Genomic DNA, 18,753 nt, shown 5'->3' on the forward strand with positions numbered 1-18,753 from the left:
ATGCGGGACCCTTATATGAAGGCATCCAACCTTCTCCCCTTGATGTTTTTCTGTACATCAGGCTTCGGCAGGGGATTAAGGCGCTAACACCCGACTTTCCGCAGGAACCACCGGCTGTGGCACCATTACAGCGTATCCTCCTGGACGAGGCCCCTGCCAAGTTGGTCTCTAAAATTTATAGGTCGGTCCACTCGCTCAGAGCCGCCCGCCTCTGGCGGCTCGGGCGAAATGGGACCTAGAACTGCAGGTCACACTGACAGACAAACAGTGGGAGTTTGCCTCCAGCAGACGGAACGTATTTCCTCTAGTAGTAGATTTAGAATAATACACTATAAATACATTCACAGATTATATTACACTCCTGCTCGGCTTTACAAATACCGGCTCCGTGAAGACGACAGGTGCAACAGGTGTCATGCCCCTGGGGCGGATTTTCTTCACCTGGCATGGGCATGTGAGGCGGTGCACCGCTATTGGTGCCAGATATTTACAGCACTTTCTAAAATGATTAATTCGGAGATTAAGCCCTCCCCTATCCTTGCCCTCTTGGGATACGTGGAGCCCATACAAGCTTCGCACCGCAAATTCATTGCGCTTGCCTTCTTACTTGCTAAAAGACGTGTAGCATGTAGGTGGGGCAGAGGTAGGGCCCCAAAATTTAAAGATTGGATGCGAGATCTTACTTATTGTCAGGAACAAATCAGTACATATTCAGAACTCTTACCAACAGCATCGCGACCAGCAGATATCTGGGCTCCACTACACTGCTACTTGTTAGGGGGGGAGGCTGCCGTTGACAACGGGACACCCACATAGCCACGTGCTGGAGAATCACTCATGGAATAATGAGAGTTTGTTGAGGGAGGGTACTGCCCTTGGGATATGGCTATGTGGACACTGCATACTGGGGGACTCCACCCTTGTGAACACTATCTTCCAGACACCTGGTGTTGGGACTTATGGGACCTGGCGGGGGGCTCCTCCAGGGAGAGAGTAGTAATCGGTAAACCCTATAGTAATCATAGGATCGATGTACAGTCCTGCTCTGATGGACAGGTTCGCACTGTAAATGCCTGTTATGTTCTTTTCCTGCCTCCATTGTATTGCTTCTGAATGAAATGTGTACCCATTGATGCACCTTTGCTAATTGCTGTATGTTCGCTTAAAATTTTCAAAATAAAGGTTTAAAAAAAAAAAAAATCTGTTCCGAATCATAGAGTTCACTGTCATCGAGTGGAGTGTAAATTAAGTGGAGTGTGGTACGGTACAGTGGAGGAGAGGAGAGTGTTGTACAGTGTACTGTTATAGAGTGTACTGTTGTACAGTGGGGTAAAATGGAGTGTGTTACAGTCGAGTGGCGTACAGTGGAATGACATACAGTGGAGTATTGGAGAGATGAGTGCAATACAGTAGAGAGGAGTATCCTGGAGTGGATTGACGTAGCGTACAGTGGAATAAATTGTTATAGTGCAGTGGAATGCTGTATACTATAGTGGCATGGTGTGCACTAGATTGGAGAGGCGTAGTGTAGAGTTGAGTAAAGTGTTATAAATTGGAGTGGCATCAACACAGCAACATGTGTTGCCGCGCAGTGGAGAGCCCTTTGCAAAGGTTGAATGAGCAGATTTCTGTTGCTTATTTCAATATTTGGGAGTCACATTGGTACCAATAAAGTATAACCAATGTACAGAAGTGTTAACAAATGTAAAAATATTTAACCAATACGGCACGTAACAGTAATTTGCCTTTTCTTGCCACATCATTTACTCAACTACTGCATTATTTAGCAACCCATGCCAGATAATTTGAGTGGAGTGGTCCTACCAATAACACTGTATTTTACACGCTCACTTCCAGCCAGGAATAGTCTTTTATTTCATTTGTTCAATGTCCTCAGACTTGTGTCATTTACGGGCATTGCTGTTGTAACCTTGTTTAGAATTGGGGTGCTGGCCGCTAACATCACCCCATTTAATTTCCTTGTCTGTACTTTCCATTTTTCAGACATATATTCTGAGATATTTGTATTGTACTTTGTAAAGCAAGCACTTTTGAATCAATATTAGAAACCTGTGAAATCCTGTGGCCTTCTCCTTCCAGCTGTATCACAGTAAGAGTATCAGTCACTAGTTAAAATGACAAAATAACCGAACCATGCATTCAGAGAAAGGGATAGTAAACAGTTCCCTAGGTGAAACAAGCATTGGCAAAGTCAATAGGTCGAGCCTTTTTAAAATCTATTGACTTTGTCAATGTTTTTTTTTAGCCATGTTGGACAACACCACAGCTGCTGTGCAGCAAGGCTAAAAGTAAAGTAAGGAAAAGTAAAAGTGGTATGACACAGTCAACCCTGGTTGCATCATCGTAGTGTTTTTTCCACTTTCAGCCATGTTCTGTAGCAGCCACGCAGTTGTAAAACATGGCTTAACAATTTTTTTAAAAGACAAATAGAGTAATTGGCTTTGTCAATGTTTTCTGTGCCATGTTGTCTTTTTATTTTTAGCCATGCTGCTCTGCAGTACAACAGCCTCTTGTATTTTGTACCAATGTGCAATCCATAATCATTGATGAGTGAGGAGATGAGCTGTAATTCAAGAGGGGAAAATCCTCGTGAGGGTCATGCTGACCCTCTTCTTCCTAAAAAATAGCATATTACTTTCTAACACATTCAAGTGTAGTAGCTTTTATAATGCTGTTCTTTCATGTGTATTTTAAATACACAGGGGTATGTAAGGAGACCCAGAGCACAATCTCACTGAACAGTGACCGAGAATGCATAGCTTAAGTGTGGCTCAAACATGGGACTTGACATTTGAACTCTGGTAATAAATATCAGAATCTATATTTATTACTACACTTGCTCTAATGTTTTGGCGCCACGTGTAGTTTCAGTGGCATTGCATAAATAAATTGCCAGTGAAAATAAATGTGGCCCAATAACATGTAATTTGAACATGTATGCTAATAGATACAGATTCACACATTTATTACTGCAGTTCAAAGGCCTTATTACCATAATAGGGTTGAACTAAGTTCAGACAACACTAATTATTACCTTACAGAGTGCACTCCAGAATCAGTGATTGTGGTTTTATCTCAGTCCACGGATTTAACCCCTTGTGTTCTGGCTAAACACTTTTGTTTATAACTGTTGCTCATAAAAACAGCATGGCATAAACCAAACATGCAGAGAGCTAAGTGCAATATGGTATTTGTTCCCAGGAGGGAACAGGATATCATGAGCCACGAAAGGCTACGCCTTCTGCATATCATGATCCCGCCCACACTCGGGAATGGTAATTATTCAGATATTACACTCTCTGCTTCTTCATGGATACTGTACGTATATGTGTACATATGTGCATGCACACACACATTGGATCAGTCTACACACATAAAACTATTAACACACTGTGCAATATCCAACATACTTTCAAAAGGTTTTCAGATCAATATGAGGTCATGTATTTCTTATCTCTGCTGCTCTTATCCCCCGCTTGCACACACTGTGGAGATAGGAGGAGATCTAACCTTGTCTGTAGACGTGAGGTGCGCATGAGCACGCACACACACACATACCCACACACACAACTAAGCAGGCTTGTTTCTACATGTGAAACATGCTTTAGAAAGGATATAGAAGATGGTCTGTACAGAGATGTGTCTGCGCTGCCGTGGGGGTCTCTGCTCTCCAGTTTTGGAACATGTGCTGAAGATGTGCCTTCGGATGAGCCGGAAAGCTGGAAAAGAGGGCACTCCTGCTGCATCAGGTGTCGGGAGGAAAGCTTTGTCCGTAGGCTGACTCCTTCCCAGAAGGCCTCAATGGGTACCCTTTCCTTAAAGTGTAGCTGGCCAAGAGGCACTGTGTGGGACATCTTTGGCATGGAGTACTGTGTCACAGGAGGGAAGGCGGCAACCACTAGGCCGCCTTTCTCCAAGTCAAGAGGTGACAAGCGTTGCCGGTGAGAGGAACTGGACTCAGACTGGTTGGTGGGGTTCTTCCTGACCACCAGGGGCAAAGCTTCCGTCTGGTCTTCTTCCAAGTTGACTGTGTCACCTTCGGAGGAAGTGCCGGTAGAGAGAGCCTCAAAGTAGTGTTGCGGTGGTTGAGAAGATGTCCCAGTGCTGCAAGTCCCATGTTCCATCAGGCGGTGAGAACTAGTAACCTGAACGGGCGGCGGCACTGCTTGTACACCAGTCCGGGCAAATGCCTGGACAACGGCATCCACCACCTGCGTGACTGCAGTGCTCAACTCCTCCTTCAGGGCCTCCGCTAGGCTCTTTGGCTGTGAATCCAGCATTCGAATTCCTCGTTCTATCACACTGGACTGGCGGGACTTTTGCATCTCTTTTGTGGCATCCTGGTAGTGGCAAGAATCATCTATTGGATCTCTTGACTTTGTGGCACTGGCACTAGACACACCTCGTGCAATGCGCTCTCTGGGGAGACCAACGCCACCGTAGTCCTCAGACATTCCGGAGTACATCCGATACAGCTTCTCCTGTAGCTGTAAGAGCTGGCCCCTCATCATCTCCATTTGGTGCTTCAGCTCGCTACGCTCCTGACCCCTCTCAGCTTTCCGAGAGGGGGCATCCCGAATAGAGGTTTCATAGCTGCTTCCAACGGGGTCTTCCCCCTCAGAGGACCCACCATTACGAAATCCAGAGCTGCAGGAGCTGCTGATGTTGCATACAATGTTCTCCACCCTGGCCCTCTTGGCCTTCATAAATTCCTCGTAGAAGCCCTCAGACTCAAGTTGGCGTTTGAACAGGCTCCCATGGGGCGAAAACTCCTGTACCGGGCGTGTTGGACCGAGGTCGCCAGGGTCCCCGGGCTCTGAAGTGTCTGCATTCCTAGTCTTGACAATACCCTTCCTCAGGAGCTGGGAGATGATGTTTCTGTCAGAGTATGGAACAGGCTGGTCCCCACTTGGGGTCTCCTTAGTCTGGAAGCTGAGCGGGTAGGTGTAACTCATTCCTTCAAGCTCCTCGTCCTCCAGGCACTCCTCCTTTAGGTCCACAACAGCGAGGGACATGATTTGATGGTCCCAGACCTTCTGCAAAAGGGACACAGACATGGATTAGATGGATGTGATGCATTGTCATACTTTTGCAACCATTTTAGCAATGATTACATTAACTAGGCCAATTTAAATTAAACTAGACTATTTCACAATATCAGTACCCTTGGCCGTAAATTATGTATAATGGAATGGATCACTGAGGGCCCTCTGTCTCTTTCCAGTCCAGTTTTCGGGATTCTTCATTCCCAAGCACAGTCAGATTTTAGATGGAAACCACTTAAGAACCACAGGTAAGGCCACCCTTTGAATTACCATCAGGCAGCCTTGCTTCACATGCCATCTTCTGACTGGTAACTAGGAATCACTGATACATATGCAATATTCAGACTTGACACCAGAGGGCACCATTACAAACGCTATACTCTGACTGGTCTCTAGGGGTCAATGATTGTGTGCCATGCTGTGACTAATCACTAGATGTCACTGCTGGACATGCCATACTGAGACTGCTGCCATTTTTTCCATACAGACTCCTCTGGTAAAAGAAAACAGAGAAAGAGAGAGTGAGAAACACTTTCAGCAGCAAACATTCATACCTCGGTCATCCTTTCTGGTGCTGCCATCAGCCTTACATATCTTGTGTTTGCTTTAGAAAATTAATGGTGTATGCATGCACAGTCAAATGGTCAAGTTAGCTCCTCCTAGTAGGTAAGGTGCCCAAGCTCAGAAAAAAATGTCAAGGCTGGCCATAAGCAAATCATTCCCCTGACAGCACAGTGGTTGCAACTGCTATCCTAAGCCTGGCCACTCTGTGTCACTAATGCATGTTACATATTCGGAAGGGCTACTAGACGACACTGCTACACATTCCACCTTCAGACTGGCCACTCTGTGTCACTGCTGCAACAGTGTCTACATAGGTGTGGGAAGTAGTGGTGCAGTGAGTGCTGCAGCAGCCCCATAATTATCATGCTGGAGTTCAGAAGAAGAATGAACAATAAAGATGCCTTTAAATGTTGTTTTATCGTGTCACATTTGCTGTGCTTCAAAGACAGAGATCAAATGTCAGGCTGTGTCTTGTGACACATTACTGCTTATTCTTTTAACATGGATATTGGTTTTTACTTTCTCGATCCAGAAAGTTAGAGGATTTTATAAAGTGCACTATGGGACACTCTTGCTGAGGTGGGGGGAGTGTGAAAGGAAAGGCTGTAGGATTCAATTTTTTCTAACAGACAGCAAAATATAAATACCTCTAGATAATCTGCATAAATCTTTTTGAGTATATCACAAGTTAGGAAAGAAAAAATGAAGCACATTTTTTGTCATTTTGAAGTGTGATGGAAACAAAGATTTTAATTGGATAAAACAATTCAAGACACTTCACTTGGTGATGCACAAATGATAAACTTGATTTCCACACATTATTGCTTGTGCGCTATATCATTTTGTCAGTAAACCTGTACGTTTGTTCACATGTAGTAGCTATTTCAATGAAAAGTGTGCTGTCTGTAAATGACAGTGCTCTACCACACTGTGCTTTAGTAATATATTTGTGACACTGTGCTCCAAAGTGCACCACCAGCAGCTACAAGCACCCTTATCACTTTCTTGCTGAATACATCTGCTACACTTGTCCTTTGTGTGACGCTTGTATTTTTCACAATCCTTATGCCTTTAGTGATGTACCATTGCTGGCAGCACCCCTACTCTCAAAATGCTTCCAGCATCTCTCAGTGTCCATTCAGTTATCTGGATTGAGTGAACGTGGCTGCAGATAGCCACCCCTCCAACAGATGTCAGGTTAAAGGGGCTCTGGGGCCCACCAATAATTTGCTTGGGCAGAACCTTTCACATTATACATCCTGGTCAGTCTTAGCTGAGGGAGGAAGCACTGTGAGAAGATGAGAGGTTGAGACAGTGGCCCAGAGCAGGAGAGCTCTAGTTCGCTATACTGCACGGTGGCGGTTTTCTATGCACACAGGGTTAGAGTAAAATGCATATCTCAAGGGTGCTGCAGGCAGTGCCGTCTTAATGCTTGGGCACACTGGGCAGTTGCCCAGGGACTCCACAAACATAGGGGCCCCATGCAGAGCCAAATTTAACACTAATTCTCTGAAACATTTTTATTCCTGTGAGTTTTTGTGCAGGCAGGGTCTAGTGCACTGCTTTGCCCGGGGGTCTATGATGCTGTTAAGACGGCCCTGGCTGCAGGCAGTCAGAAATACACATAGGGTTGCAATTTCAAGCCATGTCTTACTTTTTGGAGTGTTATTATCAACGTATTACTCATTGGAGAAACCTTGTTTAATGTGCCAACTAAGCTTACCTTTCCGCGGTTTTACAATCTTATCATTTTAAGAATTTTAATTGGAAAGCTACCCTTTGATATGTGTCACTTACGACAGTTGAAGTAAATTCCAGCTGTTCTTTTCATATATCTATTTGTTACATTAGCTGTCTTTGTACAGCAGTCAACAACAGTCAAGAGGCTGCTTCAAGGCACTAATATAATAATAATAATCCACATTTGTAAAGCGCAAACAATCACCCGTAAGGGTCTCTAAGCGCTGGGGGCCGTCGGGAAGATTAAGCAGGCTATTGCCCAGAGTCACAAGGTGCTGGGCTAATCTGCTGCCGGGGATCGAACCGTGATCCCAGATTCCGGAGGCAGTCGCCCTGGCCGCGGCGCCACACCTCTTCCACAATATAACAACCTCTAGGTCTGATGTTGGCTATCAGCCGTTTATCTTTGTCAGTTTTGTATCTCAAAAAGTACACATTGGCAATGTAGTCCCTGGTGCTGTAGGGAACTACTTTGCCTGTGAATGTACTCCTTTTGATAAAGCAGAATGCCATCACTCATAGTGAAATCAGCCAGTGGATAAAGTGGGCAGACCTTTTGTCACATGCTGTATGCTGTAGTGGGCGGAAACAAACCCATGAATGACACAATGACAGACCAATGGATGAAGAGGGGTGACGGAAAGACCCTGTAGGTATATATATATATAATTTTTTTTAACTTGTTTTTATTAAAACTGCTTCCACTGTATCCAGGACAAAAACATACATGTACAATTTCAGTATCTTATAGGCAGTATACAACCAGCGTTAGTAACATGTCATTCCATGAATACGTACAAGCTCGCTCTCTGTGAGCGGCATTGCTCATTCATTTTAACAGTGCAAGTTTTCTTTTTTGTTTTTAAACTATAGGACCAACATCCTATTTGGCAAATAAACAACAACAATCACAATAGGGAATCTGGGTTCGCGCACCAGATTCAATCCCCCTGTAGGTATATCATACATAAAATTTTAGTCTAATCAAAATGTCTGGGCTAACGTTAGACTTAAACATAGAATCCTCAAAAACCACTGAACATGTAAAACTGCACTCATTTCCCATGGCACTCTCTCCATAATATATCATGAATAAGAGCATTTGACCTGATATGTCATCCCTGATATTAACATATTTAATTCCCAATATAAAGGACATCATCTGCGCTAGGCTTCTTAAAGCAAGCTTTGCATTCCTCCGTGTTTTTTGCATGGCAGTAATTTTTTAATGAGTACATACGCATGCATTATTTATTTTTATGCTTATTTATGTATCGTCTCAAATACTTACTGCTTTGCAATGACAGGTACATGAACGTTAAAAACATGCATTGTAAATCATACATTTTCATGGCTTATTGAACGCATTGCAGTTTGTACCTCAACTATGGCTTCAAAGCAGGGTATGATATGGTTGTTTCAGACCTTGCAATGATGAAGTGACATTATTGTCTATGCTCAGTAGATATCCATCTATTTTATACGACTTTTTTGCAATGTTTTACACTATGCACCTGGCTCAAGTCCACTGGTGCACTTTACAACAGGACTACGCTATGTTACACTCTTTTCCCCTTTTTTGGCACAGGCCACTTAAGAGATTAGCCCATAATCATAGGATTTTGAGCTGAGGCCAGGATTCAAATGTGATTCTCAATGTTCAAAGGTGGGAGCTATAGCTGCAAGGCCACATCCCCTTCCCAATCACTTTTTGCCTACTTTCTGGGGTCAACGAGGTGCAGCTTGGGTGGCAAGCGCTGGATGGTTGGATCTAACCAAAATCAATAAGCAAAGGATTTTCGTAAACAGTCTTGGAGTCTACAACATATGCGTATTGACTGGTCTCTTTTCGGACAAAAGTGTAGGCATCTCGATGGGCCAACCAGGTCCTTTCGCCTCAATGAAACTGCCCATTTGACAAGCTGGGCATTACCAATGATTTAGTAAGCCTGTCTCCCATGCTGACTCCATTATACTGCCTCAGCAATCCAGGCTGGCTCTTTCAAGAAGAACTGGCAAACAGTGTTACTTTTATCTGTGGGAGGCAAAGCTTCATGTACTGAGAAAAACAAAAAAGTGACGGATGGAATATCTGAAGTGATCTCAGACACTGGTAATCCGTCTTTCCAACATCCCAGTTCATCTTTTTTGCTCACTATGCCTCTACAGAAAGGAATGAAGAGCAAGGCTAAGACTGAACAAAATGTGAACCATCAAATCTGTGCCATGCCGCTGTCTTAGCCGAAACATTGGAAGTTGGGTATTTCTCCTTTCACCACATTGTCTATTTTTACCCTGAAATGTCTTTCCCTACTAATAAATAAAGTGGAATCGGTTCTGGGAGGAAATTCTAGAAGGTCAGGAGTTTGCCTCCTTATGTAAACTAGAAAGAGCAAGAGTCTGTGTGATGTAAGAAAACAATTGAACTCGTATGGATGGGTAAGGTCAGTGACATGAGATAGTCCGATTCACTATTGCGCTGCTGCCCGGACATCAACCTACCAAGTGCTTTGTCTCCCACCCTCGCATTTGTAGGGTGCCAGTCTGCCTGAGATGTGAGCCACAACCCTACTAGGCCCACCTGACTGGTGTTTGTCCACCATTGGGAATTTTCACGAGCTTAAGGTGTGTACTCCTTGTTAAAAGTTTTTTTTTTTTTGGTCTGGCGGAAGCAGGTACAATCTGGACCTTTTCAGGTTTCCGTAGGTCCTGTTCAGGTTGCCAGCTCTTCCATTTCCTCCTCTTTCGTTGGGTATATTTATTCAACAGGAGACAGTATCCCTGCCTTCAGGCGAATAAATAAATAAATAAAACAAGTCCCCTTCTTGCTCTTTATGCATCCCCTTACTCATTCAACAGCATCTCTTCCTGGTGCACGTCGCTTTGAGGATCATTGGGCCCTCTCTGACTATCCGTCTTTTTGGTGTAAAGGCACACAGCATCCTGCTGCCTGAAGGCTAAGCGAGTAAGTGTTTATTACAATCATAAATTGCTGGTTTATCTCTCATATACCCTCACCAAAAACACAGCCATGCACTGTGTCCCTTAACACAAAACAGTACCTTGGTGGTCATCACACATGACATGAAACACTTCCCCCACTGGTTCAAAAACACAACACCCTACCCATACAGCTATACACCCAACATGGCTAGCTTGCTATTACATGGGGTAGTGCTTCAATGCCCCGCAGAGGGGTAGTAAGCTCTATACAAATGCTATAATACAATACAAAACAGGAATTTCACACTCTGTCTTCACCGGTTTAAATACTGAGGACGTGGGAGGGGGAAGAAACTCTTGACTGAGTCCTGAGGAGTAGGGCATGAATTTCAAAAGCATACAAGTGAGGACGCCATGAAACTGCACTGTCTTCTAAGTAAATCAAGGTTTCCAAGCACTTTGCAGTCAGGCTAGGAAGCTTTCAGGCATATCGCAGACTAAGCATGACAAATCAAAGTTTAATTGTTCAATAAAGGACGATGGGGGAAGCATTGTTTAATTCCTTCTACAATGGACCATCAGCAGCTCTGAGAAAGGCAGATGGTTATGGTGGGTGGCCGTACAAGGGGCTGGTGTTTGCGTGTGGCTGGTGGTTGCAGGTGGTCGGCACTCGCACTTATTTATGGGAATGGGGCTTATTTCTCATCATCAGACTTTGACCCAGAGCAAGACAGAGAAAGACATTAATGAGAGAAAGAAGGAGATAAGAGAATGAGAGGAAAGCAGTGACTAAGGGAGACAGCAGGGATGAAAAAGAACCTGCACGATAGAGAAAGAGGGACAAGAAATGTAAATAAAGCTTGAGAAGACCCCTCTACCAAGCAGTCCCCTGTGGTTGAATGTCAGAACCACCCAGGCGTTAATTACGCCTGCCTTAATGACACGGTCCGAACAACTAAAATGTCTTTACAGCGCATTCGGTTACCACGCAAATCATTACAAAGACTTGCCTTAGGGAAAGCGCTGGAGTTGGAATAATATAATTTACTATTCCAACTCCAGTCTGTGCAACAGTAGGGAAGGTGTTGAACTTAAAGTCCAACATCAATCCAACGATGCTTTTTTTAAGGCATAACGACTTGCGTGGTAAAGCAATGCGTTGTACAGAGGTGTCTGTGGCTCGGACCTTGCTGTTAAGGCATAGTGTGGTTCGAGCCACGGTGTATAGGCTGTTTCCCGTCCCCTGCAGGTCACTTCACCCCAACTTCATTGGTTTCCACTGTAGGCACAAAAATGATTCAAGGAACACAAAATGTCAAATCACTGAGAATGAGAAACCTGACACTATTGCAATCTGAAGTTCAGAAGCCAGTCACTGAGCCCACACTAATAAAGAACTACACTACTGCAAGCACAATCTCTGGGCGGCTTGGTGGCATAACACAAAGAGCAATCACCAGGAGGTGGCAACAGAAGTGATGACAACTACAACATAGGTAACTGCTGTGCATGCTTCCTCACATGCAAGGAATAGGCACTATATTGTCTCCTCCTGCCAGCACTTGAATTTGCCATAGCAGCACTGGAGGTTTTGAAGGCACCATGACATGGTGGCAGAAGGCACATTAGCAGGCAGCGGCCAAACCCAAGGATACCACAGTATGAAAAATGGGGAGGGAGGGGCTGAGCACCTCTACAATGAATGAATGAATAAATGTATGTAGATTTTGTAGAGCGTAGCAGCTACCCAAAACTAGGGTGTCCTGGTGCTGAGAAATTCTGGTTAAGGCGCAGCCGGCAGAGTTAGCTGGAATAAAAGATGCATTTCAGCTATTTTCTAAAGGAAGATACGGAGGCTACTAGACAATGTTCTTACAGGATACCAAATGAGGTTCTTACAGGGGACCAGACGATGTTCTTGTAGGAGACCAGACAATTTTCTTGGAGAAGAGCCAGCTAAGAGGGAGAAGAAATGACTCGAGCGTGTGGCTCGTCTAAATAGAGGGATAATGAAAGGTCTGGCATTGTAGGATCTAAGAGGTCCAAAGAGAGCATAATAACAAATTAGCTTCGGTGATATTTTGGGCCTATGTTAGAAAAGGCATGAAAAATAAGCACTAATGCTTTGAAGATGATTGTTTTGTGCACTGGCAGCCGGTGCAGGTCTCTGAACAGTCAGGCAATAGAATAATGTTTCGGCATATTCAGGATAAGTCTAGCAGAAGCCTTCTGCGCTCTCTGCAGTCACTGGATGAGATACTTAGTTTGTCCCAAATAAAGGCAGTCCCCGTGAGTTTTTCACTTATAGAACAGCAATGACAACCACCAAGGACACCCAGAGCATGCCGAGGAGGAAAGCTGTTGAAGAGGACTAGCGCATTTCGGCAAAACAGGCGTTTTTAACTTATAATTTCCCAGTTGTCATTTTTAACCAACCATGATGCATTCAAACAAAAAGTATTTAAAAATATAACTCCTAGAAGGAGGGGGATATCACGCGGCACCTAGTCTCAGCTGGTAGACCCCTCAGATGCCGTCTGCCTTACCTCTCTCACCCCTTCCCATTCTGGTGCAGTAAAAGGGGCAAAGATCACCAGGTTTACATGAAATGGTTATTGCAAGGCACCTCAGAGTCCTCTGATCTTACAAGAGACATTTGGTCTGAGGCTTCGTACCTCTTTTTACTCCTATTACACTCCTCTGTGACTTCCAATATCCTTTTGAAGTACACTTGTGGGTGCCTTGTACAGACATTATCCCATCATGCTCTCCATACAGTGCTCTGCTGTATCTTAAACCCAGGTCATACACTTTGTAGATACCCACATAAAACAGATGTATAACCCCAGTTCCCAACAAGTGAATATCATCCCACTCAGTTAAGCTGATGGGTGCCGGTGGGGGCCACAGAGCTTATTTTTTGGGGACGAGCGCTTACTTTTCCGCATCAGACATTAACAAGAGTAAGAGAGGGGAAAAAGAGGGGAAAAAGCCACAATGGGGAAAGCGCGAGCTTGCAAGGGTGGGATAATGGGTTAAGGAGTGTCTGGTTGTGGTTTAAAGAGGCATCAGGTGGCAGCCACGGTATTCCAGGTGCTGACATTTTTATTGCACCGCCCACTGGCTTCTGAGCAGAGCTTCGGGCACCGGCACTCTTTCTTTCACAACGTAAGCACTGATTCTCGCCAATAGTAGGCAAGACACGTCAGAGACGCCTCCCCTCCGCAGAACACCAACCCACTAATCATGGGCAAGCTGAATGGAGTAGCAACACCCTATTGGTGCTGCTAGGAGACTGCAAAGGAAAACTCCATCCCGCTAGCCACTCTAACATGTCTTACCATCTGTTATGAGTTCCTCAGTGACACACTGGTAAGCAGGTTTGCTCGAAAAGGCACGTTGAGTGGCACAAAAACTACCAAAGACCTTTGTCACCTGCTCAAGACTTCCCGCCTGTGTGCCCGAAGTCCTCTTTTAGTTAGGCCTATGCGCCAGACCTGAGATGCTGCAGATGTGCCAGTGATGCACCTTCTACCTGCCCAACAACCAAAGGTGTGGCCATGTACAACACCACATCCCATCTCAATTCAAAAAACATCTCCGTAAAACCATGAGTAGCTCCTTAAACCACCTTCACTAGGGAGGGAGAAGGCAGCTTGAAAGCTCTAGTCTGCAACTTGTTTCAGTCTGGTGGCGGAAGCCAGGCTGCTCCTAAATCACAACAGCTCTCGGCTAGGTCACAGTTAAGTCAAACTCTCTGTAGATTTCTGGATGGTTGCAGCTACAATTCGGAGCAAAAGGGATTTGCTGCTACAGACTGGAGATCGGGTTGTCGTTCGGCGGAATGTCATGGGTTGGATAGCGGCAAGTGCCGTTTTACATTTTTCAGACTGGTCCTCTTAAACTAAGCCTCCCCATACTTCTGACTCCCATTCTCATGCCTCTTGCGTCTCGTTTTTGTGTGATCCAGAATTGTCAGAACCATATGTAGAGGGTCAAATATGCTCTTGTCTGTGGGTAGTGACTTCACTGCCCTGCCTTCTGGTGCGACTTTTAGGGCATTTGTGCTCATGAGCACGCTTACACCCCAGTGCAGTGTGGTCAGGAGAGAAGGGCGGACAGGGCTAGGATATATCAGTGGGAATTAACCTCTAGATGCTGCAGCCCATAGGGATGGAAGCTAGGAGAGCCTCTAAAGTGAGTGTTTTGCCTATTTCCTCTCAATGTGTTTGCTTACACCATGTTCAACTCTTCCGTTTGATGGACAGTCCTCTGGATACTGTCCTTCCATAGTAACCACAGGGATAAAAATTATTTAGTTTGACGCTGTTTATGAAACCTGGGTCCTGCAATCTGAATCGGTTTCTCTTCACAATTTTATTCACCTTTTCACATGAATCTTTTTTGTGGGTACATCGACTCAGGAATAGAACAGTCTGTCACCTTGTCCAGGGCCAGCGTGGTGGGAATTTTATTCTTGGTTTCTTGGGAACGTGTTTTGGCAGCTAGGAAGGTTTGGATCCTAATAGTATTTGTTGTCTCACCTCCTCCTCAGGGTTGGTTACCATGCATGTGCTCACCTTCTTCTGTAGTCGGACATGAAAAATGTCAAGTGATTCTGGTGGAGAATGGTGGGCTATACGCCATAGGAATATCTCATAATATGCATTCAACTGCGGTGCAAAGCATGTGTTCAGAGCACCAACTTTAGTGTCGTATAGTTTCAGATTTTTTTTTCATCTCTTCCTCAAAATACTGGAGCGGGGGAGCATTTTACTGCCTCTTCTATTTCTTAGGCTGCTCTCAATATTATGTGTTGCTGTGATACCTATATTCCCTTATCCGAAACATAGGTAGATGGGTCAATGTATGGAAGGAATAGAGAAAGGATAAGCGGAGTCACAGCACCAATGCAGGTCTTCAAGATTCAGTTCGTGAATTTAGCCATCCCCTACAGCACTCACAGAGTCTTTTATCTGGTTGATGGGGCTCTTTTTCACATGTTGCCCTTGGCTTATCTCATAGGGCCTAAGGATGCCACCTGGCTAGCATTTCCCAGAATACACAGTATTTTTAAGTTAAAATTAATAAACAAATTGGGCAAATCAGCAAAATTCACTATTCATTCCGCTTTTATTACAACACATAGATTGACTGAGTATCTAACCTATTCCTAAATGTTGAGGTTTTATCCATTCAGTCATGTTGGATTCTTGGTGATTCGATGGATAAAAGTCCTCCAAATTTTTTTTACCAATAACAGAATTCTTTAGGTCTTGGAGATTCTTGTTTGTAACATTTTGAGTGTGTCTAACCACCGAGATCTTGGTCTTCCTCTTTTCCTTTTTCCTTCCATCATTCCCAAAATAATGTTCTTTTTCAGGGAGGCTTCTCTTCTCATTATGTGGCCAAAATATATGCATTTATTTTTTAACATAAACGATTTTAGTGAAAGTTCCAGCTTGATCTGGTCAAGTATTGATTGATTCATTCTTCCAGCAGTCCATGAGATATGCAAAAGCCTTCTCCAGCACCAGAGATCGAAGAAGTAAATTCTTAGACAATCATTTTTATTAGTTGTCCAGCTTTCACAACCACACATTGTTGCAGGAAAGACCATTGCTTTGACGATTCGTATCTTTGTTGTCTGCGAGATGTTCATGGTCTTTATAGTTTCGTTCAGGCTTGTCAATGCTTTTCTTCCCAGTTGTAGCCTTCTTCTGTTTTTGGGGCAATTGCCATCTCAATTTAGCTTGTGGTCCTAAGAAAATTAAGTTTTTGACGATCTCTATTTCTTCAGTGTCAATTCAGAAACTTTGTAAGATTCCTGTTGACATGATTTTAGTCTTTTTCAGCTTCAACTTTAGTCTAGTTGCAATGCTATTTTTTTTTTTAATCTTGGTAATGATTGCTTTGAGATATTCTGCACTTTGCGCAATCAGGGTTGTGTCATCAGCATACAGCAGCCTATTGATTTTTCTTCTTCCAATTTTGATTCTAGTCTGAACGTCATCAAGTTCAGATCTTCGCACAATAAACTCGGAATAAAGATTGGACAAATATAGTAATAGGATACAACTTGTGTCAAACGCCTGTTGCAACATTGAACCACTCTGTTTCTCCATAATCGGTCCTCACTATCACTTCCTCGTTTATGTACAGATTCCTCAGGAGGCTGAGTAGGTGGGTTGGAACAACCATGTCTTTTAACATATTCTTCAATTTTCTATGATCAATGCAGTCAAAGATCTTGGTATAGTCTATAAAGCAGAAAAATACGTCATTCTGAAATTCTCTGGCTTTTTCAAATATCCATTGCATGTTAGAGAGCGGGTGAAGAAGAAAATGTGACCCACTTCTGTATTTTCGCCAAGAAAATTGAAAAGATAGAATTCCCTATATGATAGAAGCAGAATTGCAATGCCAAAAATAGAGTATAGGAGATCTTACAAAAACCCTTAATCATGTACATGTTCCTGGCCCTTTTAGAATCTGACAACATGAGCTGGTCTAACTTCTCATAGCATGGTGGCACCCTATCAGGGGTTCAAGCGAACCCTACCAGTCGGATTAGCTGGAGTGTGTGGCAAGGACACTCAGAGAGCAGAACAAACACAGACCAATATCTTGCTTCCTTTCCAAGCATGGACAGTCCTTTTTGTTATATCGCGGGTACACCTTGCATGCGCAAACGTTAAACCGCCAACTGCCTGTCCGCAAAGGCCTGGCCATTACCTCCTTGTCTGTCTTCCTCATTCCAGTCCTTAAAAAATAGATTTTGCCTTGTTACACAGAACCTTCTTCTCTTAGCATAAAGACATTTCAAAATAAAGTAAGCTGCAAGTCTACATCTCCCTAAATTAAGCCCACCCCTCTTCCTTAGCAGCGTCAATGGGAAGTCCGTAGGCTAGCGACTAACCATATCCTTAACAGCATAATGGATGGTCGCCACAATTTCCCTTTCTGTTATATCCTGGAAATCAGAAAAAAACAAATAGCCATGGACTCCGCCTCATAGTGGGTGCAGGGAGGAAGCACAGGACTGTGGCGAGGGAAACCAAGACGTGACTTTGAGTAATGAAGTGAGCGATTGGACCAGATACAATCTGCTATATCTATTCTGTGTTTTCAATGAGATATGCATGATCTTAAAAAGCTCTTCATGGATCTGAAGAAAAAGTAATCCAATGCATGTGGCTTCCTTCTGTTCGTTTAATTCACTCTGCCAGGGTTGGACTGGGACAGAAAACAAGCCTAGGCACCACAATAAAAGTGGCCTTCATTAGCGAATCAGACAGCTAAAAAAGTAGCCCACATTTGCAAATTGAAGCAATTTTGAACTTGCCCAGGCACGCTTTAGGAGTTCTGCATGGTGTGGGAGACTACATGCATTTGTTCCTGCTGCCGGCAAAGCGTGTGGTCATGGGGAGAGATATGGTAAAAACCGTCCCATCAGACTATAAAGCGGGTCAGCAAAACACGGCCCACACACTGACCTGTCAGACCAGCCCTTCTGCCTCTGTCACGTTGCCCTAAAGGCCGGTTCGACCGTGAACTCTATAAAGCAGAAGCCACGTTGAACAGTCTAACCTCGGAAAGGATTAATGGAATTAGCGCCACCAAATGGTGATTCGAACGAACTTCAGCTAAAAGAGGCTTCGGAGAGTGCAGTTGGGGCAGTCAGTCTCAGTGTGTACAGACGGTGTAGACAGTTCCCTTTTGATCACATAGTGGTCACAGTGTCTCTCGGAAAATAAACTTTTAGGGTGAATCCCCAGGCTTCTGAATCTCAAATACTTTATTTCACAGTGCTGCCAGGTGCTTCCCTCGCAGCTTCTACTTTATTTCAACTACTTTAATGTATCCGTGGTTTTAAAAACCCTATGTATTTATCTTCAGCACATCTAGGCTGATTTCCAACAGGCACCGACCTCACGGACGGCAATTCGTCCAGCGGAAATGACATCACACACAATTTAACTCCGATGACATCACAGCATTGACCTTGTACGCCTTTACGTAGCCCCTCGATAGCCTCATATTTGCTACTGAGGGGCTTGAAAAAAAAGTGTAGAAGTGGAAATTACAAAATGTAAACAGAACATCCTTTGTACTTTCTTTTCCTGCGGCTGTTTTAATGACCCATTGATGAGAAAAGAGGGAGGAAAGGTAGTGCCAGAGTCACCAATGGCCAACCCAAGGGTAGGGCGACAACTAAATATTTCGCCTGCGGTGACTCCAAATCACTGGCTTCCAATATATAATCGCCAACCGAGTTGAAAAATTGTGCGTGGTGAACAGGCCCACACATGAAATAGGCTCAGAATTGTTGACCAATCGAATCTGGCCCTAAAGGCGAACCAGAAATGGACACTCAGGTGACCATCGCCTTATTTCCAAAGTTTCGAAAAGTGAGCAAAAGGAGACCTTATGGTTCAGG

The 18,753-nt window shown here is 44.1% G+C and overlaps 1 protein-coding gene across 3 annotated transcripts in view; it reads right to left on the bottom strand.

The window, feature by feature from the left end:
* Positions 1–18,753, bottom strand: part of LOC146798746 (prospero homeobox protein 1-like) — a 91,901-nt gene that overhangs the window by 59,359 nt on the left and 13,789 nt on the right. For 2 of the 3 annotated variants that reach the window (XM_085626036.1, XM_085626037.1), the window contains exon 2: positions 3,639–5,057. In XM_085626036.1, the coding sequence (XP_085482162.1) occupies positions 3,639–5,036 (1,398 nt within the window). In that variant the 5' untranslated portion in view covers positions 5,037–5,057. The remainder of the gene's footprint in view (positions 1–3,638; positions 5,058–18,753) is intronic. The other variant, XM_085626038.1, reaches the window with a different exon arrangement.

This window comes from Triturus cristatus, chromosome 9 (assembly GCF_964204655.1).
Source record: "Triturus cristatus chromosome 9, aTriCri1.1, whole genome shotgun sequence".
Lineage (NCBI taxonomy): Eukaryota > Metazoa > Chordata > Amphibia > Caudata > Salamandridae > Triturus > Triturus cristatus.